Source organism: Lepidochelys kempii, chromosome 1 (genome assembly GCF_965140265.1).
Source record: "Lepidochelys kempii isolate rLepKem1 chromosome 1, rLepKem1.hap2, whole genome shotgun sequence".
Classification (NCBI taxonomy): Eukaryota; Metazoa; Chordata; order Testudines; family Cheloniidae; genus Lepidochelys; species Lepidochelys kempii.
This window is the reverse complement of record NC_133256.1, coordinates 226,551,024-226,578,609: the sequence shown is the minus strand read 5'-3', so window position 1 is coordinate 226,578,609 and position 27,586 is coordinate 226,551,024. Positions and strand designations below refer to the sequence as shown.

At 41.3% G+C, this 27,586-nt stretch overlaps 1 protein-coding gene across 11 annotated transcripts in view; it reads left to right on the top strand.

The window, feature by feature from the left end:
* ARHGAP8 (Rho GTPase activating protein 8) overlaps nt 1-27,586 on the top strand; it is a 171,773-nt gene that overhangs the window by 85,861 nt on the left and 58,326 nt on the right. For all 11 annotated transcript variants that reach the window (XM_073316346.1, XM_073316355.1, XM_073316333.1 and 8 more), the window contains 3 exons: nt 2,682-2,755; nt 26,684-26,761; nt 27,425-27,553. In XM_073316346.1, the coding sequence (XP_073172447.1) occupies nt 2,682-2,755; nt 26,684-26,761; nt 27,425-27,553 (281 nt within the window). The remainder of the gene's footprint in view (nt 1-2,681; nt 2,756-26,683; nt 26,762-27,424; nt 27,554-27,586) is intronic.

The window sequence follows — 27,586 nt, the reverse complement described above, 5'->3', positions numbered from 1 at the left end:
TGGTTTGGCATGGTTTGTTCTTGAGAAATCCATTACTTATTACCCTATTATTCTCTAGGTGCTTACAAACTGATTGTTTAATAATGTGTTCCAGTGTCTTTCCAGATATTTTTCAGCGTAGCAGCCGCGTTAGTCTGTATTCGCAAAAAGAAAAGGAGGACTTGTGGCACCTTAGAGACTAACAAATTTGTTAGTCTCTAAGGTGACAAATTTGTTAGTCTCTAAGGTGCCACAAGTCCTCCTTTTCTTTTTTCCAGATATTGAAGTTAGGCTGACTGGTCTGTAATTCCATGGATCCTCTTTGTCCCCACTTTTAAAAATAGGTACTACGTTTGCCTTCTCCAGTCCTGTGGGACCTCACCAGTCCATCATTTCTGAAAGATTATCGCTGCTAATGGTTCCAAGATTGCTTCAGCTACTCCCTTAAATACCTAGGATCAATTTCTTCAGGCTCTGACAACTTGAATACATCTAACTTATATACATATTCTTTAACCTGTTCTTTCCTTATTCTGGCTTATGTTCCTTCCACCTTGTGTTTAACATTGTGTTAAGCATCTGATCACAATTAACCTTCTTAGTGAAGACTTAGGGCTGGTCTACACTACTGTGGTAAATCAATCTAACTTACGCAACTTCAGTTACGTGAATAACTTAACTGAAATCGACATAGTTAGATCCACTTACCGTGGTGGCTACACTATACTGTGTCAACGGGACAGTGTCTCCAGTCGACTTCCCTTACGCTTCTCAGGGAGGTGGTGTATACAAATCAATGGGAGAGTGCTCTCCCATCGATTTAGCATGTCTTCACCATCAATTGCAGCAGTGCCAATCTACCAGTAAGAGTAGACATGCCCTAAAGAAAAATAGGCATAAAACTCCTCAGCCTTCTTTCCGTTACTAGCTCTACTTCCCCTTTAAGAACTCGACCCACTCTTTTTTCTTTTTTCTTGCTACTAAGTTATTTATAGAACCTCTTCTTATTGCCTTTTATGTTCCTTGCTGGGCGTAATTCATTTTGTGCCACAGCCTTTCTGATTTTGTTTGTACTTCTTTGTGCTATTCGTTTGTACTCCTCCTTACCAATTTGTCTACGTTTCCACTTTCGGTAGGAGATTATTAAAGAGCTCCTGATTCGGCCACATTGGTCTGTTACTGTTCTTTCTATCTTCCCTTCGCATTGGGATAGTTTACTGTTGAGCCTTTAACATTGTCTTTTTGACAAACTGCCAGCTCTGCTGAACTCCTTTTTCCCTTAGCTTTTCTTCCGATGGGAATTTACCTACCACCTCTCAGAGTTTGTTAAATATACCTTAACTAATTTAATTCATTTATTTTTACAAATAACAAACAAACCACATAGGTAGCAGGAGAGAAGAAATCATAATATAGCTGAAATTAAAAAAGCATACCCTTCCACAGGAGCTGTTCCAACTAATCATAGTGCTGGGAGGGTATGGTTTGATGCGTGTATGATCCTAGATGAACATCTTACATGTCTGTGTATCAGCCACAGTGATTGCAATCTCTCAAAGATCATTAACACATTCACAGACCTGTACATTTCTTTGTCTTAGTGCTGAGAGTTTGATAGTAAACATGATTTTGATTTCAGATAGGAAACACAACTATGTATGTAAATATATACCATGTTTAAACCTGAGATCTGCACTTTTTGATTGTTGAGTGCTTTAAAACACTGGTGGGATGCTCAGCAAATACTGACCATCTTTTTGGTATACTTTCAAAACCTGTCAAAGACAAACATATTTTTCTGTTGGTTTTTTTTAAATAAGGGAGATAATTCCAGAATTTTCTCATGTGTCTAGAAAAAAAAAACCCGCTGTGTTCGATTTTAGCCTCAGCTGCTTACTCATGAAAGAGAGAGAGAGAAATCTTATTTCATGGGAATCATTCAGAGCATTAATAAACTCAACCTCACTGCATCATGTTGCCTTCAAAAATAAATAGTACAATATCCTTTTAATTATACATACACAGTAGCTTAAAAGGAGACAAATGACAAAGAAAAATCCACATGATAAAAGCCTGCTAAACTTGCAGCATCCCTTGATCAAGACTTATTATAAAATATTCACAGCAAACTCCTCCTCTGGCTGTCTTTAAGCCTTCCTTAAAACCCTTCCACTAAAGACGTACAGCAAAATCAATCAAAAACATCACCGTTGTCGTCACTGCATCATTGTTATAAGCCACCCTGCTGTGGCTTGCTAATCTAAGAGAACAATAACCAGAGTGAAAACAATCAAAAGCGGGTTAAACTTAGACTGGAATATCGTTGTCTTCTTGTCCTTGACTCTGTTTCAGAACGGTAAACAGCACTTACTTATTACTCAACATGGGGTGTGTGTGTGTGTGTGTGTGTATAGACAGATAGATAGATAGATACCAGGAAAAAAGGCATTTAGGCGTGGCTCTTTGTGTAAAAATCTGGCTTTCTAGTTTCAATAGGCCATTGGTTTGGGCTGGGGTTAGTGTTAGAGCATTGTGGGAGGAGGTTCTTTTTTATAATTGTAGAAAAACTCTTGAGTGTGGTGCAGGCACCTGCTTAATGTATGCGTAACATGCATCTCTTTAGATTTATTTGGAGGCTGCTCCTTTCTTTTAGTCTATAAATGTCATTTAAATGAGGTGGCACTTTTCTTTTCTTCCAACAGTCTCAAGGACAAAAATAAAGGCCAACTAATTCCACCAGTAATGGAGCAAACTGTGTTCTACCTGAAAAGTAAAGGTGAGATCTGCTTTTGTTTGGCAGTGGGTGGGGGGAAACATCTGCACAAGGGTATCATTATGAAATTATACAGATCTCAGGGCCCAATTCACCAGCGTTCTTAGGCACATACCTAATTTGAAGCATATGCCTAGATCCCAAAGAAACCTGTGGCTTCATTGAAAACTAAGCACATGCTCAAGTGCTTTGCTGAATAGAGACCTCAACTGACAAAAACTCTGGTAGGGCTATTTTATTATTACATAGTTGTCCCGTAAAAAAAAAAATGTTTGTGGGTTTTTGGTTTTGTTTTTTTGCTTTCAGGTGCAGGAAATGGCAAGTGAAAAAAGAATGCTTGAAATACACATCCTGGCCCACATTGTGCCATTGATTTCTTTTTAAGTAAAACTCCCAGTAAAAATCAATGGGGAGTTCATATTAAAAAAAAATAAATCAATGTCATAAGAAACTCAAAATTTAAAAAAAATCTACTTTTCAGGAGTGAGCCTGCAGTCCTCTCTCAGCAAAATATTCCCATTGACATCAAAGTTCCTTTGACTGCAGGTCAGACCCTGCATTTATAGTTTATAAAATGTATATCCGTTACCAACTAAGGGCGGCATTGTTGGTTGCCCTATACGCCCATGCAGGAAAATATGGGAGCATGAGATGCCAACTACCCAAAAGGTTGTTACATCCCTTCCCAAACAGCAGGCCAAGGAGTTTGTGGGGAGTGTCTTGGCTCCACCCTAAATGCATCAGCCAGTGCAGCTGATGAGCGTAAAGAAGCAGCATTGTGTGACAGATACAGAGTTCAAGAAGTTTACTTCCCACTAGAGAAAAGGAGGTGTGGTGGACAGAGACCAGTTTCTGACTCTCAGAGCATCACATTCTGGTTCCTGGTCTGCTTCTGGCACATTGCAACTGTGCACTTTGAGCCTTTATTTTTAATAATACTTCCATAGCATTTTTTGTCCAAAGATCTCAGAGTTTCACAAACATGAATGAAGCCTCACAGCAGCCCTGTGGGGTAGATGCCGGGATCATCCCTGTTTTATGGATGGTTAAACTGAGACATGGCACTGTTCAGTTACTTGCCCAAGGTCACATACTAAGTCAGTGGAAGAAAAGGAATGTAACCCAAGAGTCCAGATAAGAGCTGTGTGAAACTTTTAACAGCAGAACATGGATAGATCCAAGTGAAAAAACACTGGCTCGGATTCTCTTTTAAAAGCCAGTCTTTGGACTTAGCTTGCCAAAAGTTTCACTAAAGATGGGAAACCTTTTGAATGGGGTTAAAAGAAATCTTGGCTGATTTTTGTTTGTTTACTTTTTATATTTTGTTTCGCTTCTGGTGGAAACCATGTTCAGCTCTGTTTTTGCACCCAAAATAAGGCAGTTTTATCTGAGATTTCCTTTTTTTAAAAGTTATTTGTTTCGATGGTACACCAATACCAAGAATAACAGTATGCATTCAGGGTATAATTCACCCCTTTTCAGAAGTGGGCCCACACAAGGCCTATGCAGCATGTAAGTCCCACTCTAGATTTTGTGCTGGCCTTCTGAATGGAGTGAATTTTACCCTCAGTATTCATGTTCATGGTCAGTAAGATTTGGTTTGAGTTTATTAGATCATTTTAACCCAGAACTCAAATGATTCAAACCTGTTTGAACTGCCTCTGGAAAGGATCCGTACTAATCACTGCAAAGAAGAAAAAAAAAAAAAAAGCCCCTTCTCGCACTATTGGTGGCTTCCTGACTGAGATACTGGCTCCATTGAAGTCAATGACAGAACCCCCATTGACTTCAGTGGAGCCGGGGATTGACCCATAGTTTCTTGGTCTAATCAGGAGGCCATGTAAGCTAACATTTTAGTTTATTACACATTAAATAAAAATCCATGTTGTATTCATACCTACAGTAAAATTAATTCATTGGCATATTATCTATATGTCCAAATGAGGGAGATAATGAACGAATACCTACTGCTGATTGGCAAGAAGTTGAAGACAGCATCCATAAAGGTATATAGAGCAGTTCGTTCCTTTCCTCTCAAAGACATATGGATGCCTTCAATCACCTGCAGTATCCAGAGGTCAAATAATGGAGAGCGGGCCAATTCTGCTGTTAATACTAACCTCATACCTTCAGTATGTGAGCGCCTCTACTGGGGTTTTTAGTGAGAGCCTTTGGATCCACTTGAGTTCCTCTTTTTGGAGCCTCACTTAACGGTAAGTGGGAGTAATGCTTCCAGGCCAAATTAGAAGATGGAACCATTACAAGTGTAACGTGCCAAATGTCCTGCGGCTAGGTGTAGAGAATGCATCCTGTTCGCTGCTAGGAATGTGCTAGGGCAAGGGAATTAGCAGCAACTGCAGACTCTCTCTGTGATTGTGATTGTAAATAGGTAATTTGTAATCTCCAGAAGCTACAGCGTATGTTCCCTTACAGTACACCCACCTCCATATGATGAGAGCAGTTAGCTCTACTCCAGACACATCCCACCATCAAGATTTTGACTGTTACTTCAGTTTAATACATTTAGGATGCTCATTTCATACTAATCTTAATAGACTAAATCCCTCCCTCATGTGACCCCACTGAAGTGTGCTGAGTTAAACCGGGGATGAAGTTGTCTTGAATTATGACAAATTTATTGTCTTGAAACTAATTATAAAAATACAATTAGATCAATTTACATTTTCTGAGAGTTTTTGGCTGTGTTTTTGGACCGGTGCATGCACACGGACTTCCTCTTGAATATTTTAGAGGTGCAGCAGGAAATGAAGGTACTGTAACCATGATTATCCTCTGACAATGTGTCTTTCCATAACAGTCTGCTGGGCAGATTTGGTACCACACCTCCTGTACTTCTTATTTTGTTTCTTTCTTGATGCTCTCTCTAGTTCACTGCTACACTGATCCCATGCTCTCCCGCCTCACCAACTGCTGAGTCTGGCCTAGATACCCTCTGTCTGCTATAGCAGCGACATCAAAAGCACAAAAGAAAAAGAGCAGGCTTTCAGTTTTCATTGTTGTGATGAGGAAAAGCACTGGGTCAGCCTTGTCATTGCAAAGTCTTTTCCAGATGAAGTGATTTTGTCACCCGGTGGGCAGTAATAATCCTTGAGCTTTCTCCAGACCACATCCTTTTTTTTTTTTTTATTCTTTTAGCTAAAAAGTAACTATAATCCACCAGCTTGTTCAGCACATTTTGCAGAGCCTGTGAAGGGTAGGGGTTAAGGAAGTGTGATGATTCTTCTTAACAAAAGTTCTCAGTCTGGATACATTTAGTTCCTCTGTAACTTTTTTCAAAGCTACATATTCTAGCCAAGCACACCCAAGCCTAAGTACTTCTCCTTTTTCCTTTCTCTTTGTTCTGGATTAGGCTCTAGGCACCTGCTGTGGGGATGGGCTGTCCCAGTGCTCCGCTATCCCCCACTTAAGCACAGATCTGTTTAGGGCTGCTATGTTTCCAGCCATAGGGAGTTCATTATGAACCATGTTTCTAAGAGACCATGGTTTGTGAGTTGGGAAGTTTTCTGACATCTGCAGCCTCCTAGCACATGTAATGCAGTTAAAGTGTTAACCAGAAGAGAGTGGGCATGCACTTTTGCACCTGCTTAAAAGAGCATAGATTTCATTGTACCTGGTGTTCACTGCAATTTTAATGCCTTGACTGAAGCTAGAGTCTCTCAAAGACTTCCATTGACTTCAGTGAGCTTTAGATCAAGTACTTAAAGTTTGGGGACCTCAGAGAAGCAGCCTGCCATCAAGTTCTGGCAACTCAGGGAGTCTGGCTAGCAGTTCTTCCCTGCACACACAATAAAGGCTACAGTTCAGTCTCAGGCACAAAACCAATTGTGTCCAAGTCCACCTGGTTGGAATCCTGTCCTGGCTGACAAGATTCCTGTGGCAAAGCACAGGCTGAGCAGGAGGTAGCCCTGATGATCTTTTAGGGTGCTGCACCAAACCAGAACAAGTCTCCACCTCTCAAGCTGCAGCAGTCAAGCACTAGGTAGAAGGGAGTCCAAACTCCCTTTTCACACAGAGAGACAAAGTAACCTTCACTAGCCTGAAGAGAGAGGATCTCCAAACTCAAATCTTGTTCTGCCAGCCCAATTATTGAGCTAACAAGGGACTGTATGTTGATAATCACTTAACAGGGATTGGGAAGTTCTTAGCTTTTAATCACACAGGAACTTTTTAAGGAATCCCTGTCTGAGGTGTCATTATTATGCTAATAATGTTGTTAGTATTATTTTAATTTAAATGTATATGTTTACTCATTGCCAACAATATCCCCAAAAGCTTGCAATTTGAAAGATAGGCACACAAAATGGGGATGAAGTGGGAAATGCAGAGATTGGGACAACTTCTCACTTTAGGGCCTAACAGAAGTCATGAGTTTTTCATAATTCATAGATTTCAAGGCCCAAAGGCACTATTATGATCATCTGGTCTGATGTCATGCAGGACAAAGGCCACTGAATTTCACCAAGTGAAGTCAACATCTAAGGGATAAAATTAAAGGGGGAAAGGAGCTCACCAGAGCTAGCAGTTTCTCAAAGAGATAATAGTAAAGGCACAACTGCAAACTATCCCAATGCAAAGGAAATATAGGAAGAATAGTAAGAAGCCAATATGGCTCCATCAAGAGCTCTTTAATGACCTGAAAATCAAAAATTAATACTTTAAGAAGAGGAAACATGGACAAATTGCTAGGAAAGAGTACAAAAGAATAGCACAAACATGAAGGGACAAAATCAGAAAGGCTAAGGCACAAAATGGGTTACATCTAGCACAGGACCTAAAAGGCAATAAGAAGAGGTTCTTTAAATACCTTAGGAGCAAAAGAAAGACAAAAGAAAATATAGGTTGTCTGCTTACCCGTTGTTAACTGACATCAAGAAGGCTGAGGTGTTTAATACATATTTTGCTTCAGTCTTCACTAAAAAGGTTAATGGTGACCAGATACTCAACACAATTAATAGTAACAATAAGGAAGAAGGAAGTCGAGCCAAAATCAGTAAAGAACAGGTGAAAGAATATTTAGATAAGTTAGAAGGTGGCAGGAACTGATTAAATTCATCCTAGAGTCCTTTAAGGGACTAACTGAAGCAATCTTTGAACAGTTAGCAATTATCTTCGAGAATTCATGGAGGACAGGTGAGATCCCAAGAGGACTGGAGAACATAAGAATGGCCATACTGGGTCAGACCAGTGGTCCATCTCGCCCAGTATCCTGTCTTCTGATAGCGACCAATGTCACATGCCTCAAAGGGATGAGAAAAACAGGGCAATTATCAAGTGATCTATCCCCTGTCGTCCAGTCCCAGCATCTGGGACTCAGAGGCTTAGAGACGCCAAGAGCATGGGGTTGAATCCCTGACCATCTTGGCTAATAGCCATTGATGGACTTATCCTCTATGCATTTTGAACCCAGTTATAGTTTTGGCCTTCACAACGTCCCCTGGCAACGAGTTCCATAGGTTGACTGTTCATTATATGAAGCTGTTCTTCTTATGTTTTTTTTTTAACATGCTCTTAATAATTTCATTGGGTGAACCCAGGTTGTTGTGTTATGTGAAGAGGTAAATAACACTTCCTTGTTCACTTTCTCCACACCATTCATGATTTTATAGACCTCTATCAGATCTCCCCTTAGTCCTCTCTTTTCTAAATAGAGTAGTCCTGGTTTTTTAAATCTCTCCTCATATAGAAGCTGTTCCATACACTTAATCATTTTGTTGCCTTTCTCTGTACTTTTTCCAATTTCTAATATATCATTTTTGAGATGGAGTGAGCAGACCTGCATACAGTATTCAAAGTGTGGGCATACTGTGGATTTATATAGTAGCATTATGATATTTTTTGTTTTATTATCTAGCCCTTTCCTAATGTTCCTAGTATTCTATTAGCTTTTCTGACTGCTGCTGCACATTGAGCAAATGTTTTCAGACAACTATCCACAATGACTCCAAAATCTCTTTCTTGAGTGGTTACAGCTAATTTAGACCCCCATCATTTTGTATGTACAGTTGGGATTATGTGTTCCAATATGCATTACTTTGCATTTATCAACATTGAACTTCTTCTGCAATTTTGTTACCCAGTCACCCAATTTTGTGAGACTTCTTTGTAACTTTTCACAGTCTGCTTTGGATTTTAACTCTCTTGAGTAATTTTGTGTCATCTGGAAACTTTGACACATCACTGTTTATCCATTTTTCCAGATCATTTATGAACATGTTGAACAGCACTGGTCGCAGTATAGAATCCTGTGGGACACCGCAATTTACCTCTCTCCATTCTGAAAACTGACCATTTATTCCTATCCTTTCATAGTATCATAGAATATCAGGGTTGGAAGGGACCTCAGATCATCTAGTCCAACCCCCTGCTCAAAGCAGAACCAATCCCCAGTTTTTACCCCAGATCCCTAAATGGCCTCCTCAAGGATTGAACTCACAACCCTGGGTTTAGCAGGCCAATGCTCAAACCACTGAGCTATCCCTCCCCCAGTTGCTTTTAACCAGTTGCTGATCCATGAGGGTACCTTCCTTCTTATCCCATGATTACGTAGTTTGTTTAAGAGCCTTTGGTGAGGGACCTTGACAAAGATTTTATGAAAAGCCAAATATTCCATACCACTAGATCACCCTTGTCCATATGTTTCTTGTAGGGTGTCAACAATTCTAATAGATTATAAAAGCTGTGTTGATTCTTCATCAACAAATCATGTTCATCTGTTTCTGATCATTCTGTTTTTTACTATAGTTTCAACCCAACTGAAGTTAGGCTTACTGGCCTGTAATTGTCAGGATCTCCTCTGGAGCTTTTAAAAAAAATTGTCATCACATTAGCTATCCTCCAGTCATCTGGTACAGAATAGGTTACGTACCACAGTTAGTAGTTTTATAATTTCATATTTGAGTTACTTCTGAACTCTTGGGCAAATACCACCATCTGGTCTTAGTGACTAGTTATTGTTTAATTTATCAATTTGTTCCAAACCCTCCTCTATTGACACATCAATCTGAGACAGTTCCTCAGATTTATGACCTAAAAAGAATGGCACAGGTATGGAAATCTCCTCTACAGTGAAGACAGGTGCAAAGAATTCATTTAGCTTGTCTGCAATGGCCTTTTCTTCCTTGAGTGCTGCTTTAGCACCTCGATCGCCTAGTGGCCACACTGTTTGTTTGGCAGGCTTCCAATACTTTGTACTGACAAAAACTAACAGCAAACTTTTTTTTGTCTTTTGCTCTTCAAATTCTTTTTACCCTGCCTACTTACACTTTTACGCTTGACTTGGCAGAGTTAATATTCCTTTCTATTTACCTCAGTGGGATTCAACTTCCAGTTTTTCAAGGATGCCTTTTATGCTTCTAACTTCGAACTATTTTGGTCCTTTTTTTTTTTTTTAATTGGGGGTGTAGATTTAATTTGAGCCTCTATTATGGTGTTTTTAAAAGTTTCCATGCAGCTTGCAGGCATTTCACTCTTTTGACTGTTCCTTTTAATTTCAGTTTAACTAGCTTCGTCATTTTTGTGTAGTTCCCTTTTCTGAAGTTAAATGCTACTGTGATGGGCTTCTTTGGTATTGCCCCTCTACCAAGGATCTTAAATTTAATTATACTGTGGTCACTATTACTGAATGGTTCAGCTATATTCACCTCCTGTGCGCCACTTAGGACTAAATCAAGGATTGCCTTTCCCCTTGTGAGTTCCAGCATTATCTACTCCAAGAAGCAGACATTAATGGTGTCTAGAAACTTTATCTCTGCACCCTGTCCTGAGGTGACATGTACCCAGGAAATAGATGAAATCCCCCATTGTAATTGGGTTTTCTATTTTGATAGCCTCTCTAATCTTCCTGAGCATTTCACCATCACCATCCTGGTCAGGTGGTCGGTATTATATTCCTATTGCTATACTCCTGTTATTCAAGCTTGGGATTTCTATCAATAGAGATTCTGAGGTATATAGCTTGATTCATTTAAGATTTTTACTGTATTTGATTATGCTTTCTTTCACATATAGAAGCACAAACATAGAACATATCTTTAAAAGGGGGAAGAAACAGGACCCAGGGAATTATAGACCAGTCAGCCCAATGTCAATACATAGAAATATACTGGAACAAATTATTGAACAATCAGTTTGTAAGTACTTAGAGGATAATAGGGTTATAAGGAATAGCCAGCATGGAGTTGTCAAGAACAAATCATGCCAAACCAACCTAATTTCCTTCTTTGACAGGGCTACTGGCCTAGTGGTGGGTGCGGAGAGTTGGGGGGGGGGCAGATAGACATGGTATATCTTAGTTTTAGTAATGCTTCTGACCTTCCCACATGACATTGTCATAAGCAAATTAGGGAAATGTGGTCTAGATGAAATTGCTATAAAGTAGGTGTGAGAGATATGGCAATGTCCTACAATATACTGGACAAACCTTATTGAATTAAGTTTAAGGATCTTCGGAGTACATTGTATTAAAAATGCAAATGTTTATGTATTACTGCGGAATTGTATACATCTCTAGGTAAGAAACATAAGCAATGTGAACTCTGGGAAGTGTTAGGAGCTTCAAAGGACTATACGAAACAATGTGAACTTATACAGTTAAGTGAGTGGAAATACCTGGGGGAGGTGATTGCAAATTCCCCATCTCCAGACCTAGCCTTTTGAAGCTACATCTTGAGGAGAAACCTATTGTCTGACTAGTCACCTATTCTCAGTCTCTAAGGATCAAAGATCCAAACTGTATAAAGGAGACAATCCCAGATTCATGGGGGGAGTGTTTGTTCTCAGCCAAAGATGAGATCTACTTGCATCATCCCATAATTATTTTTTCTCCAAATATTAAGTAGTTTTGTTAGTCCATAGCATAAGGCCTTGTCTACACTACAGAGTTTTGCCAACACAAGTTATGCCGATGAAAGAACAACAGTATAATTACATCGCTTGCGCATGTTCACACAATGCTGCTTCTGTTGGCCGAGCACATCCACAATTGGTACTCTAGCACTGACCGAGAGAGCAGTGCCCTGTGGGCAGCTATCCCACTGTGCTACTGGCCACCTTCTACAGCTAGGAGTTGTGGAAAGGCAGAGTGGATTGCAGTGCATCATGGGTGTGGGCTTAATGTCCCATGATGCAGTTTTTTCTGTCCCATCATTCCATGGGCTTCCAACTGCATTTCACAGCATTTTTCAACGGCCCCTGTTTACGGTGCACCTGCCATCTCTGTCTGAAAGGGTGGATCCTGCACTGTTCTCTACTGTTGTGGTCCCTGTTATGAACACATTGCAGATGGTCATGCAGTATATCATGAGCTCCCCATCTGAACAGGAATCAGAAGTGCCTGACCTGTTGTGTGCTGTGGAAAGAAACACCAAATTACTTTTGGCATTCTCAGAGCAGTGTGCCCATCACTTTTGGGCTCGGGGGAAAAAAGGACTGAGTGGTAGGATCATGTTGTTATGCAGGTCTGAGATGTTGAGCAGTGGCTGCAGAACTTTCGGATGCAGAAAGCCACCTTCTTCTTCAAGAGGTGTCCCTGTGGGTGCTCCACTGGAACTGTGGGTGTGCCCCTGTTCGGAGATTTTTACAGCAGTACCCGTATCGGCCGCGCATGCGTGGAGCCTGCCTTACATACCAGTCCTGTCTTAATAGTGAGCATGTGCGGCCAAACTCCTCAGTTCCTTCTCTACCGTCCCCGGCCAGAGTTGGACCTACAGCAGACTCATTAACTTTTCCTCTTAGTTTAGTACTCTAGTTACTAGATAAGTTCATCCCCTTAAAAAAAAAAAAATTGTTCCTGCTTGTTCCTCTCAGCCTCCAGCCAACGCTAATATGCCTGGCTCCCCAGGATTTAAGCGGTGCACTATGTGCAGGGACGCCACCCCTATCTCGGATGGTCACTCCCAGTGTATAAAATGCCCAGGGGAGTCCCTCATTCCTCAGAAATGTGCCCATTGTTCCAAATTAAAATCCAGGACACATAAAAACAGAGAACGCCGCCTGAAAATGATTCTTGGGCAGAAGTCACTCGGACCTGCTTCTCACCCAGGTATGGGCTCCTCAGTGAACTGCAGCCCTTCCATATCCAGAAAGGACAAAAAAGGAAAACGTCTGCCTTCCTCACCCAGAAGGGAAACATTGAAAGCAAAAGGGTTGCTGAGCAGGTCTATTTTTCTATGCAGACCTTCCCCCGGCTCAGCACCTTTGATGTGCCGGTTCTCCGGGCATTGCGCTAAACCCGTTGGCTGCGGCAACGGCAACAGTGCAAGCTCCCAGTGCCGAGACTTCAGGCTTCACGTTGCCTACCTCTCTCATGGCACTGTCCAGCACCGCAGTGGACACGGTGCCAGCACAGAGGACCTTGCCGGAGCAGACCCGGACTGCGCTTACCTCCTTGGCACCGCCGACCTCAGCGCATGCATTGAGCGCTACGGTGCAGAGAACGACCCTCCAGTGCCGCAGGCACTCCTAACGGAGGGTTTCTCTCACACAGACTCTCCGGCACTGCAGTTCGTTCATTCACCGGACCTACAGGTGTCACCTAACCTACAGTCACCTCTACTTGACACCTATTTTTCTCTGGACATTCACATGCAGTCCGGACACCTGTCTCTGTCTGTTTCTCACTTTTCTAGTGATGAGGAAGCCATAGTGCAGGGAGACTTTTCACCATACCAGTTCTCCCAGTCACAGAGCCAAATCAGCACTGGTCACAGAAAATCTAGGTCTTCGTTTATCAACGACCTCCATCCCTGGTATACAAACCTGTGGATGGCACCACCTTCCCCGGTCATTGGCAATACAGGATCCCTGGGCACCATATAAGTGATTCCACTATGATCGTCAAGATGCCAGAAATAGGAGCAATGCCACCTTGCCACCACCAGTGCATACGGCTACAAATGAGACAACAACAACAACAACCTGTTACTTCACACTTCTATGAACACGCTACAAATGCTTCCCCAACCCTTGTGGAGCCTGTATCCACACAGGATGAGGCTATACTGTCTCCCCCACCAACGGTGTCAGATGACTTCTTAAAATTTCAAGACGTCTTCAAAAGAGTCGCCAATGAGTTGAGGATTAATCTGGAGGAAGTTTTCTGAAAACCAACATGAGTTGACTGACATCCTGCAACCTTCCTCCACATCCAAGGTTGAATCATAGAATCATAGAATATCAGGGTTGGCAGGGACCCCAGAAGGTCATCTAGTCCAACCCCCTGCTCGAAGCAGGACCAATTCCCAGTTAAATCATCCCAGCCAGGGCTTTGTCAAGCCTGACCTTAAAAACCTCTAAGGAAGGAGATTCTACCACCTCCCTAGGTAACGCATTCCAGTGTTTCACCACCCTCTTAGTGAAAAAGTTTTTCCTAATATCCAATCTAAACCTCCCCCACTGCAACTTGAGACCATTACTCCTTGTTCTGTCATCTGCTAGGTTGCCTTACCTATAAATCCAGCCATTATGAATCCTGCCAAAACCATATGGCAGACACCAGCTATGAGCACACCTACCTGTAAGTGAGCTAGCCGGAAATATTTTATTCCTTGCAAAGGATCTGAGTTCCTTTTACTCACCCAGCACCAAACTCATTGATAGTAGAGGTAGCTAACCAAAAGAACAAACACCAATTCCCAGGTCTACCCCAACTGATAAAGACAGTAAAAGGCTGGACCTGCTTGGTCGTAAAGTGTACGCTTCATCCACATTACAATTCCAGATATCTAATTATGCGGCTGTTCTGGCAAAATATGACCACAGAAATTATGAGAAACTCATGGACTTTATTGATGACGTTCCAGAGGGCAAAACCCCATCAGTTTAAAGCCATAGTCTCTGATGGAGAAATCATCTCCTGTACCACACTACAAGCTGTGCTTGGTGTTGCTAATACAGCTGCGAAGTCCACTGCTACAGCAGTCGTGATGTGTCAAGCTACATGGCTTTCATAGTCTTCTTTTCCTTGCGAGGTTCAGAATACCATTGAAGATCTCAGTTTTTCACCATCAAAAGGATTTGCCAGTAACACCAAGAATGTGCTTTACTCCATGAAGGACCTCAAGAGCGACATTACGGTCTCTCGGTATCCAAACCCCTGCAAATAGGAGGAGACAATATAGATACCAACCTTATCAACATCCACGCTACCCAGTGTATGCTCAACAAAGTCATAGACCACATGAACAACATCAGTGACCAAGATATCAATGTCGCCACGCCATTTCATTGGCTCCATGTCAACCCCCTCCAACTAATAAGCAAATTTGAAGATGTGACCGAGGGTATAGAAAACATTATCCCTACTTCAGTGCCCATTCCTTCCCCCTTCCTCCCCGCGTCCGTTTTCAGGGACTCCTCTCACGAACAACTGCTCCACCAAGAGGTGCATCATCTCCTCCAATTAGGAGCAGTACAACCAGTGCCTAATCAACACAGAGGAAAAGGGTTCTACTCCCATTACTTTTTAACACAAAATAAAACTGGGGGATGGCGACCCATTCTTGACCTCAGATGCCTCAATATATTAGTTAAATAAAATTTTAAAAAGTACAAAATGGTGACTTGCAACCATAATTCCAACACAGGAGCAGGGAGATTGGGTTTTCAGCCCTCGACCTGCAGGATGCTTATGTTCCTGTGACCATACATCCTGCACATAGTTGTTGTATTCACTTCGTTCTGGGCTCACAACACTACCAGTCAGGGTCCTACCTTTCCGCCTCTCGACTGCACCTTGTGTTTTTTCTGAACTCCTCACGGTCATAACAGCTCGTCTCAGAAGGCAGAGAATCATAATTTTTACTTACCTCTACAACTGCCTTTTCAAAGCCAGGACCCTCCAAGAAGCCATTCAATCCACACAACAGACAATCCAATGTTTCCATGCTCTTGGCCTATGAATGAAAAAAGAAAATCTTCACTCACTCCCACCCAACAACTGGAGTTCATAGGAGCACATTTCAACTCCCACAAAAGAATATCCTCTCTCCCAGTACACCTTTTTAACACCATCAACCTTTTCATTCCCAAGCTGTGCAACAGTCCACAAGTGGCTGCACGAGCTTGCCTACAACTCCAAAGCCACATGGCCTCTTGCACTTTTGTAGTCAGGAACACTCACGCCTAGAACTCTGAGCGATATGCAATGCCTGCCTCCAATTTCTCCCCTTCATACAAAACCAGCATGTCAGGATGATGACGGACAGAATTGCCTGCATGTTCTATGTAAACAGGCCACGGGGAGGGGGAGAGGAAAGACCCCACTCCCTTTGTACAAAAGCGATGAAATGATGGAACTGGTGTCTCAGACACAATGTCTGAATATCAGCTGCATACTTACCTGGCGCTCTCAATACCACCACCACGACTTCAGCAGAAGATTTCCCACAGACCGCGAATGAGAACTAGACAAGGAGATAGTACAATACCCAACCACAGACCTTTTTGCACTGCAGCAAACAAGAAATGCCCCAGATTTTGTTCCAGAGCGGGACTAGGCAAACACTCCTCAGGGGATGCATTCGTGTTCCCATGGAACACTGACCTAATGTATGCATTTCCCCAATACCACTCATACACAAATTATTGATAAAAATACGAACACACCAAGCCAGAGTCATAATGATAGCCCCACATGGCCCAGACAGACATGATACCCTTTCCTTACCAAGATGTAGCTTTCCGCACCCATCCCACTACCCTCTGCCCAAATCTCTTGTCCCAACAATAGGGTCTACTACTCCACCCCAATTTAATCACGTTACACCTCAAGGTTTGGCTTCATGGTTCTCTCATGCCGAGCGAACTTGCTCGGAGCAGGTTCAAAATGTACTCCTTCATAGCACAACAAATTCTACATGCAACACCTGCCTTCGTAACCGGACAAGATTTACACACTGGTGGGGTGTCACAAACACTGCTCCTTTTCTCCATGCCTCTCCTGCTAATCCTCGACTATCTGTTAGAGATTAAATTCTCTGGAATCTCCCTGAGTCCCATCAAACGCCACTTGGCCGCAATTACAATGTTCTATGATGCCATCGATGATAGTAATGGGATGAGCAAAGATAGTCCTAAGTGATTCCTTAAAGGACCCCAAACCCTGTACCCAGACATCAAACCGCCTAATCCATTTTAGGACCTCCCCTTAGTTTTAACATGCCTATCCAAAAACCATTTGAACTATTAGCCACATGTTCCTTCCTACATCTGTCTATGAAAACTGCATTTCTGGTAGCGATTGCCTCTGCAAGATGTACAGGAGAAATTGCAGCACTCATGGCAGATCTGCCATACACCATATTTTTTAAAGACAAAGTCACCCTACGCTTACTCCCCGAAATTCTCCGAAGGTGCACTCATCTTTCCCTGTCAATGAGCCTATCCATCTCTTTACCTTTTCCAAAACCACATGCGAATTCCTTTGAATCTATGATGCACACTTGGACATGCGCAGAGCTTTGTCCTTCTACTTTGAGAGGACTAAAACCTTTAGGCGTTCCGACAAGCTATTTATCCCCATTGCAAAATGCTCTTAGGACTCGTTTATCTCTAACCACTGATTTTCCAAGTGGATCTCGAGTTGCATTTGTCTCTGTTATCAACTACAGAACGTGACTCCTCCTACCTTTATCAGGACTCACTCCACCAGATCCATGGCAGCCTCAATGGCCTTTCTGCATAACATCCCCCTTTCAGGACATTTCCAGAGCTTCCATTTGGGCTTTTGAAAATGCGTTTGCAAAATATTATGCTCTTACACAGGGACCCATCACCGATATGCGTGTGGGCAGAGCTGTTCTATCTACTGCATTCCTTCCAGATCTGAAGTCCTTACCTCCTTGAGAGATACTGCTTTTCAGTCACCTACAGTGGAGCACCCACAGGGACACCTCTCGAAGAAGAGGAGGTTACTCACCTGTGCAGTAACTGAAGTTCTTGGAGATGAGTGACCCCTGTGGGTGCTCCACTGCCCACCCTCCTCCCTTCTACTTCGGAGCTGGGGTGGCCTCCGTTGTAGAGAAGGAACTGAGGAGTTCCGCCGCACATGCGCACTATTAAGACGACTGGTATGTGAGGCAGGCTCTGCGCATGCATGGCCGATATGGGTACTGCTGTAAAAATCTCCAAATGGCGCAGGGGCGCACCGACACTCATAGAATATCAGGGTTGGAAGGGACCTCAGGAGGTCATCTAGTCTCGAAGAACGTCAGTTACTGCACAGGTGAGTAACCTCCTCTTCCTGGAACTGTGCGCAGTGTTTGCCCCAGCACTGCAGCACAAGAACACCAAAATGAGAGCTGCCCTCTCTGCAGAGAGGCACGTGGTGATCACTGTGTGGAAGCTGGCAATTGCAAAATGCTACCAGTCAGTTGCAAATCAGTTTGGAGTTGGGAAAGTGTACTGTTGGGTCTGCATTAACGCAAGGGTGCAGGGCCATTAAATCGCATCCTGCTATGAAGGACTGTGACTCTTGGCAACGTGCGTGAAATAGTGGAGAGCTTTGCGGCAGTGGGATACCATAAGTGCGGCAGGGCAATAGCTGGCACGCATATCCCAGGTTTGGCCCCAGACCATCTTGCAACTGAGTACATCAGTAGAAAGGAGTACTGCTCTATGGCATTGCAGGCGCTTGTGGATCACTGTGGGTGTTTCACTGAAGTCAACATGGGGTGGTCTGGCAAGGTGCATGATGCATGCATCTTCAGGAACGCTGGCCTGTACAGGAAGCTGCAAGCCGGGACTTTCTTCAGAAGATTCCAGTGGAGGATGTTTAAATGCCCATAGTGATCCAGGGAGACCCAGCATATTCCTTACTCCCATGGCTCATGAAGCCAGGGATTGAACTGGGACATGCTCTGCATTGTAGCCAGTGAGGGCTTCTGCCCTTCCCAGCTGGTAGAGAGCAGGAAAGTATTTTAGCATTTTGTATTCCTTTGAACCTATTGTCTCTTCTGTTTGTTTAATAAAACTTGCCCTGAATCAAGCCATTGGCCTGCCCCAGCTTGGTGAATCTGCCCACTGGCCTACACTTCTGTCAAGTTTGTATATCAAATAACATTAAAAATGCAACACCGGGTAAGTGTGACAATGGCTAAATATACATTTCAGGGTTCTTGGCTTTTGCATTTTTCACAAAAGTTATATTTTTACCAGGATTCACTGAGACACTATAAATTTCAAGTGTGGTTGAGATCTCTGCAGAAATCTCAAGATAAAAATAAACCTTGTAATAAGAACCACTTACATTTTGTTGGTGCCCACATATAATAAATAATCTCTGCTCAAAGATATCAGCTGTAACTTGAACCTATTCATTCTAAAATCCAAGGGCTAGACTGTGCAACTTAAGCACAGAGCAGTCACACTGTCCCATGTGGAGACAACCACTGCTACGCCCCTGTGTTGAGTGCAGTATAACTAACCCGCTCTCTTTCTGTTGGTCTGGACTCATGGCCTCACCTCCGCCCCATGTATCCTCGTCACTGTACACCCCTGTGGAATAGAGATGGAGCTGCCCCTGTAACCAGCAACGCCCAGGTTTTGCTCTTAGACAAGGTATAAGATATCTGCCTTACACAAGCAACACACAGAGGAAGGAAGGTTACTTATGCCATTTCCTCAAATCTTTATGGTGTTCCAGTGAGAGGGCAGAATCTACCCTTAAGTGGTTGGGAGAGTTTTAAAACAAAGTTTGGGTATTTTATGTATAGCATTTCAGCCAGCGTGGTGCTTTCTAATTTAATTGCAGGCCCATCACTCCTTTTAGCAGTAAGAATTTAAATAATTAACTCTCATTTTGAAAGAGGAATCTAATGAGTTTCTAATTTCTCTCTTTCTGGCAAAGAATTTTTCAACAAAGTCGTAACACAGATTTTTTTTTGTGATTTTTTTTAAATCAGTTTTGATCCTTCTTAAATATTCCTATGTGTTCTTCCTATGGCACAAGAAGTCTCGGGGTGTTGTAGAAGATATTTTTATCTGCACTCTAGTGATTTTAGTTCTGAGTGTAACACCATGTCCTATAGGTATATATTGTGCCATTACAGGCCATGACATTGCACTGTAAAATTCTGTCTGTGGCAGTAAAATCCCTTTTATTTAAAAGGCAGTATAGAGTATCAAGCTATTTCCAATTATGGTTATGGAATAGTTTGAATACTGCTGTTTGTTACAAACAGCGAAGTTCCCAAGCTATGCAATTATTTGTCAGTGAATGCACATGGTAGGACAATACAACCTCTTCCCCATTCAGATCACTGAACCATTCTATATAATGTCCAACTTTTTTTATTTTTAATTCTGGACTTTCTGAGCCAGATTTTCAGGTGCTGTTAATTAGCACAGCCCTGTTGATCTCACTGAAGCCAAGCCGATGTACACCAGCTGAGGATCTGCCATTTGGAGTGGAGTATATGGGTGCGTGACATGGAATTGCAATGGAATGTTTCTAAATTGTTCAAAATCACAAGCAAACATTGAAAGTAAACCTTTTGTGTCCAAGGTCTACACATTCAACTGCTTATTCTGTAGGGCTGGAATATGCTATTAATGGCAAAGTAGTTTAACTTGTCTACCAAGGGGAGTATCTTTCTCCCTACGAAAGTGGAATTAAACTTCTGTCATAAAGTTGTGTTAAACCAGACCTTATACCTTGATTTATGCAGGCCTAAAAAGAGATGAATTGGTCTCACTGGAGGGAAAAAAAAAGTTTTGAAGAAAATGCAGCGTTCTAAGCAATAATGCCTCAGAGTGGGGACAGTGTTTGCTGAGGGTACTTTTTTGCCCTTCCAGTCCTCTTATTGGTTCTGATTTGTCTGCTGCAAAACACAGAGCATTCTTTGAACATGCTTGACAGACCTGGTGCTAAATAGTACTAAGTTACTCAAAAAGGTGATTGTGTCTCTTGCTCTTAAGAACAATATAATATGAAAGACCCACACAGGAGCAGTGGGGTCTGAATGCTAAAGTTTACGAACTATATACATCATGCAAGGCTATGTATATAGACACTTCTGTTCTGGCAAGATTCTTGGTGGCTTCTGAGAGTGAGAGCCACAGGAGCAACAATAACTTTTTTAAAGGGATACTATCGTAATTCTACTTGATTTTGACCACTACAAAGGTCAAAAGGAATCAGTCAGAAAAAAAGCTGTCTTTATTCCTACAAAAAATGACTCTTCCTCTACCATCTTTTTGCTAAAGTTATGACCCATGCTTTATAAAAGGGTTACATATTTTCCACCTGAGGAAAAACATTGCTGGTTTTGGGAGAAAAGAAAATCATGCAATTCACTTCCCAAGTGAATAGAGAAATTGGTTGCAGGAGTTTTGCTTTAAGGATGGCTGTGCTGATTTAAAGGGAATCAAAACTGTTTAATTTAAATAGTTGTATGTGCTATTTAGTTTAAATAGCTGGAGGGTGTGGGGAAGTTAAAGGGTCTGGAAGAAACCTACTTTTGGCAACTGTCTGGTTGGTGCTTGTGGTAAAAACAAAATCATCATTTATTGCTTACATTTTATTTGTCTTGAAAAATTACCTCTGAAAACAGCATAGGCGACATCAATATTCCATGTTTCTGTAGGTGAAGCTTAAAGTCACTTTTGCCCATAAGACCGCTAAGAAACTTACCTGGCAAAAGTTTGGTATTAAGTATAATTATTATAACAATGAGGAGATTCAGTCCTAGGCATGCACAGCTGCTGTCTGCACTTCAGATTAATGTATTCAATTAGACCCAGGAAAGCTTACTGTAAAGCATACCCGATAAAGGAATAAACATGTTAAAAGTGGATGTTTATTACAAAACAGTTTAGAGGGAGAGCCACATCAGATAAAGGCTGTAACTGTTAAATAAACTCATTAAAACAAAATAGTGAATAATTAGGAGATCCATCCCAAGGAAAACTTGTCTAGAAAATACTCTCTGCACCTATGGCAGCTAAAGTGAAACTCTCAAATTCTCAGGAAATTATTGTATTGTTTGCTCAAAGCAGTGCCTATTCTGCTTACTGTTTTCAGAACTGTACTTTCACACAGGTTGAGCTATAAATTTAACAGAGCAGTTGATGTGGCTTGCAATAACTTTATTCAATTTAAATATGGTTGGACGGGAGTAAAACAAGCATTCAGATAGCTGTTTGGTCCTCTAATACTCTATATTGTCCCTCCTAGCCTCTGTGTAAGTGGGTTTTCTGGTATATTGTCATTCATAACTCTTCCAGACTTGACCACATGTTCTGAAGTTTAGTATTAGCCCCATATCCTGGGAATAGTCATGCCCATGCTTAACTTTAATTTTAGATAAGGGCATAAACATTTGCAGAATTGAGAATTAAATTTCTAATACATGTTCTTGTACATACTGTAAGTATTAGTTGGGTGCCCATTCAAATTCCGTTGACTTATTTCTATTTAGGTTTTACCACTAGTTTACATTGTTGATCCTGCAATTATATTGACTCTCACTCTCATGAACATCATTCAGTAGATGGCTAAAAATAATATATTAACCTACGTTTTATAAAGCGCACCCTTACACACCAACTCGGGTGAATTTATGATAATTAACATAAGAATGGCCATACTGGGTCAGACCAAAGGTCCATCCAGCCCAGTATCCTGTCTGCTAACAGTGGCCAATGCCAGGTGCCCTATATGGAGTGAACCTAACGGGTAATGATCAACTGATCTGTCTCCTGCCATCCATCTCCACCCTCTGACAAACAGAAGCTAGGGACACCATTCCTTACTCATCCTGGCTAATAGCCATTAATGGACTTAACCTCCATGAATTTATCCAGTTCTCTTTTAAACCCTGTTATAGTCCTAGCCTAAACAACTTCCTCAGGCAAGGAGTTCCACAGATTGACTGTGCGCTGAGTGAAGAACTACTTCCTTTTATTTGTTTTAAACCTGCTGCCCATTAATTTCATTTGGTGGCCCCTAGGTCTTATATTATGGGAACAAGTAAATAACTTTTTCTTATTCACTTTAGCCACACCACTCATGATTTTATATGCCTCTATCATATCCCCCCTTAGTTTCCTCTTTTCCAAGCTGAAAAGTCCTAACCTCTTTAATCTCTCCTCATATGGGACATGTTCCAAACCCCTAATCATTTGTTGCCCTTTTCTGAACCTTTTCTAATGTCAGTATATCTTTTTTGAGATGAGGGGACCACATCTGTATGCTGTATTCAAGATGTGGGCGTACCATGGATTTATATAAGGGCAAGAAGATATTCTCCGTCTTATTCTCTATCCCTTTAACGATTCCTAACATCCCGTTTGCTTTTTTGACTGCCGCTGCACACTGTGTGGACATCTTCAGAGAACTATCCATGCTGACTCCAAGATCTTTCTCCTGATTAGCTGTAGCTAAATTAGCCCCCCATCATATTGCATGTATAATTGGGGTTATTTTTTCCAATGTGCATTACTTTACATTTGTCCACATTAAATTTCATTTGCCATTTTGTTGCCCAATCACTTAGTTTTCTGAGATCTTTTTGAAGTTCTTCAGTCTGCTTTGGTCTTAACTATCTTGAGCATCTTGAGTTTAGTATCATCTGCAAACTTTGCCACCACACTGTTTACTCCTTTCTCCAGATCATTTATGTCATCAATTATTAGCTCTCGTTACCTACTAAGCAGAGGACCTTTGTCTTTCTCTTGCTCCTAATTGATTTTTCTGTCCCTTGCTAGGTATAATTCATTTTGTGCCTTTACTTTTCTGATTTTGTCCCTGATGGCTTGGGCTAGTCTTGTCTTTTGTATTTCTCCTTAGCAATTTGTCCATGTCTCCACTTTTTGTAGTATTCTTTTTTATTTTCAGGACACTCAAGTTCCTGATAGAACCTCTTTCCTTCGTATCAGGCCAGTTTGCTGTTGAGCCTTTAATATAGTTTCTCTGAGAAACTGCAAGCTCTCCTGAGCTCTTTTTTCCTTTAGATTTTCTTCCTATGGGACTTTACCTACCAATTCTCAGAGTTTACTAAATAATTACCACAAAAGGAGATTATTTCCTCTCCCACTCAACATACTACTTTTTAAAATAATTCTTAATATTTTGTATCAATTATTCACCAGGCTGGGTGCCATTTATATGGTTGCTTCTTCCTTGCATTAAAAAAGAATGTCAAACTACAAAATAAGTCATTTCTCCAAGCTAGCATTCACAGAATACAACATTTCTAAAGCCACCTCCCCAATGAGCTGTATCATTCACCACCGAAGACAATGACAAGCCTCCTAAATTGACTTATGTGGGTACAGGATCGGTCCAGTGTCAACTTATTTGGGCCTATCACAAGTACATATAAACCCCTTTCCAAGTCTGCAAAAAAAGGCTCTTTGCAACCAAAACCATGCCTGTCAATCTCATCCTTCTCACACACGGAGACGGAATTTACAAAATGAGCGTAACTTGCTCATTGCTATTTCAGTGTGAAGGTAAATAAATGCTTATCTTAAAATAATACAATGCAAAAAATCTGTTTTTCATCTAAGTCTCTTTCCTCACTCTCTAGCAGATATGCTGGTCTCCTCATAGTCTCAGAAACTAGTTTAACACAGGACTAAGCTGGCAAATAGTACTTTTAAATGTAGATTTTATTACTAAAAATGGTGAATCCAAGCATAATCTACACTTTAGAATTCTGAGACAATAAAATCTCAATTCATATTATGAATACAATTTTTGAGAAAGAAGAGAGTTAACTGTGCAAATACCTTGTCATGTATATCAGTTAAACCATAAGGACCTACGTAAGTGTCACCTTACAAAAACAAAGATTTATGAATCCCACATCAACTTCACTATCTGCTTTGAACTGCTAAAAGCAATGAAGAAGTTAACTGCAAGACTAGGCACTGGGACAAGTTTTAGGGACGTTTTCTTTTCTGTTTCTTTGCATAATGGGGTATAAATAAGTAGAATATGTGCCTCAATAAAAGAGAATGACAAAATGTATTATTCAACCAGTTAAAGAGGGGCATCACCACTCCAAGCATATGTGCAGTAACTTAAGATGCACTAAATCACAGTCTGTGCATTCTGGATTATATTCTGTAATTAAAGGACTGGTCATAGTACTGTATGACTGCCTCAATACCACATTTTAACATATTGCCTAAAAACTAGAGCTGACCCGAGGACAACAATTCAGTTTCTCATTAGAGCAAAAATAAAACCTTCAGAATATTTTCACACAAATGGGGTGAGGGTAGAGTTTACAGAGGCCCAGGCCACCGTGGTGGAAGTGAATATAAGACGGACTTTATTTTCTGTGTACACACGCTTGTATCTGCCTGCTGTATACCCCCTAGTGGCTCTCTCTTTTCACAGCTAACACACCAGAAAGGTAGAAGAGAAAGCAGGGACTTTAACATGGGTCTCCCACATTCCAGGCCAGTGTCCCATCCACCAGGATAGAGAGAGTCTCTCCCTCCCTGATCTAAAAACCTGCCTATCAGAAGTTTTGTGGAAACCAGTACATCTCTGCAAAACATTTAAGCTTTGATGAAAGGGCATATTTCAGCAAAAATGTTGTAACTAGTTCTACTTAAAACACTCTCAAACCAAAGTAAGGCCCCTGTTCATGCAAACTCTTATGAATTTGCTTAACTTTAAGCACATGACCATTAATTTCAATGAGGCTACTTGCATGCTTTAAGTTAAGCACATACAAAAGTGTTGGCAGGACATTGCCTAAAAGTCTGTGCACCTCCCACACAGGCAGCCATCCCTTCAAGCAAACAGCTTTCCTCCTGCCACAGAAGATCAAGAGACTTTGAGTTTTGGTGGACCAGCAGGGAAAGCGATTCCAGAGCATGGAACACCCTGAGACAGATTCTATCCTGTGCCTTGCAAGACATGCAGATTGGGTGGAGCAGCACAGGCTGGGGAGAGGGAAAAGTGACTTCATGCCAAATTAGAAACAAAAAATACCTGAAATCCCATAACTTGTTCTTGTCCCAAATTTTGCAAACTGAAGAGATTCATAATCGTTCACATAAATGTTCTATTTTGAAATGTTTATCTAAAGCTTTGAATGTAGGAAGTTCACTGCATTCTTTTCTCTGTCTTTTGGGGTAGTAGATGCCTTTGTGGGAAATTTACGGTAAAATTTGCAAAATCCCTATATGACTAAAGTCCCATTTTCAAAAGTGACTTAGGAGCCTAAATCCCAATGATTTTAAAATTCTAAGGGCTTGTCTACTTGAACATTAATTGATGGCAAACTGGGATGTGAATCTACCCACACTGGCCTCCTGCACACTAACTTCCATGTGGACCCTGCTGCTGTGTGCTAAAAGTTCCCTGGTTCATTTTTATCTACCCTGCTTTGAAACAGGAATAGATTGAAGTGCAATAGGGAACTTTTAATGTATGGCAGCAGGGTCCACACAGACACAGCTAGTCTGTGGCAGGTTAGTGTGCAGTAGATTCACACCCCAGCTTGCCACGAACTAAGTGTTTGTACAAATAAGCCATTGGGCACTACTATCTTTGAAATGGGACTTAGTTTCCTGCGTCATGTGGGCGCTTTTGTAAACTTGACCCTGAAAGAAAAAAATTAATTGCAAAGTGTTTAATAAAACCTTGAGAAAAGCAAATGTTATTTCCACAAAGTATGCTAAAGGATGAGCTCAGATTGCTATTCCAGGGTAAAGCATGTTTGATTCTACATCCTGGCTTTATGGATCACAGTATGCAGGTACCTCTTCAGAAGAACCTCGCCGGACTCTAAACTCAACAAAATGGCAGTCTTTGAAAAATGCTTGCCTCTGAGTCTGTCATGTGTACCTGTCACCAAACCCACTCACTCTGTTCTAATAGGATTGAAACCCATCAAAACAAGCCAATGAACAACAGCTTTCACACAGAGCAGCTTCATTTTATTTTTTCAGGGCTCCGAGTAGAAGGCCTGTTCAGAAGATCAGCCAGCATACAAACTATCAAAGAGGTTCAGAAACTCTATAATCAGGGTAAGTCGCCATCCTCCCGTTGCTTTAAATTAATAACACTCTAAAGGCCAGATTGATGTTCTGTCTGTTGGTGACACAGTATCGCTATCTTTCATGTAATTAGTTAATCATAAACCCATTTGTAACCTAAAATGTCATATTAGTGTAAGCAATAATACAGAAACCTGAAAGATAACGACAGGCATTTAAAGCTTTCTGAATAATGAGTCATCAATTGATGTCAAAGCTGGAGTTTACAAGATCTGCAGCAACTAATGAATTATGAGGCTTAAGTCAAAAAATGGTCTAGTTTTTCATAAACACTTGCATTGCCTCAATGCGTGGTAGGTTACTGCAGTTAGTTACAAATTATCCAGTGCAGTATCTTCTTGTCATTTTGTCTCTAGCGTTTTTCCATGGTTATGACAATGAAATATAATTTTACATAACAATTTGTGAAATGTGTTGAATTCATTTGCTGAAATGTCTTTTTGAGGTGAGTCTCTTGAAGCTAGATTAATAAAACTCCATTTAAAAAAGTACAACATGACAATGTTAAGATCTTGCAGAAGCTGAAAACAAGGAGGTTTTCTTTTTCTAACTGTGGTTTGGAACAATTTTTAAACAATAATAAAAGAGATGTTGAAACATGTAACTAAGGAATCATCCTTTTTGGTCCTCTAGGGAAGCCTGTGAATTTTGATGACTATGGAGATATCCATATTCCTGCTGTTATCCTGAAGACCTTCCTCAGGGAACTCCCACAGCCTTTGCTAACCTTTGAATCCTACGATCAAATCCTTGGAATCACCAGTGAGTATAAATCACTTATCATGTCCTGAGTTT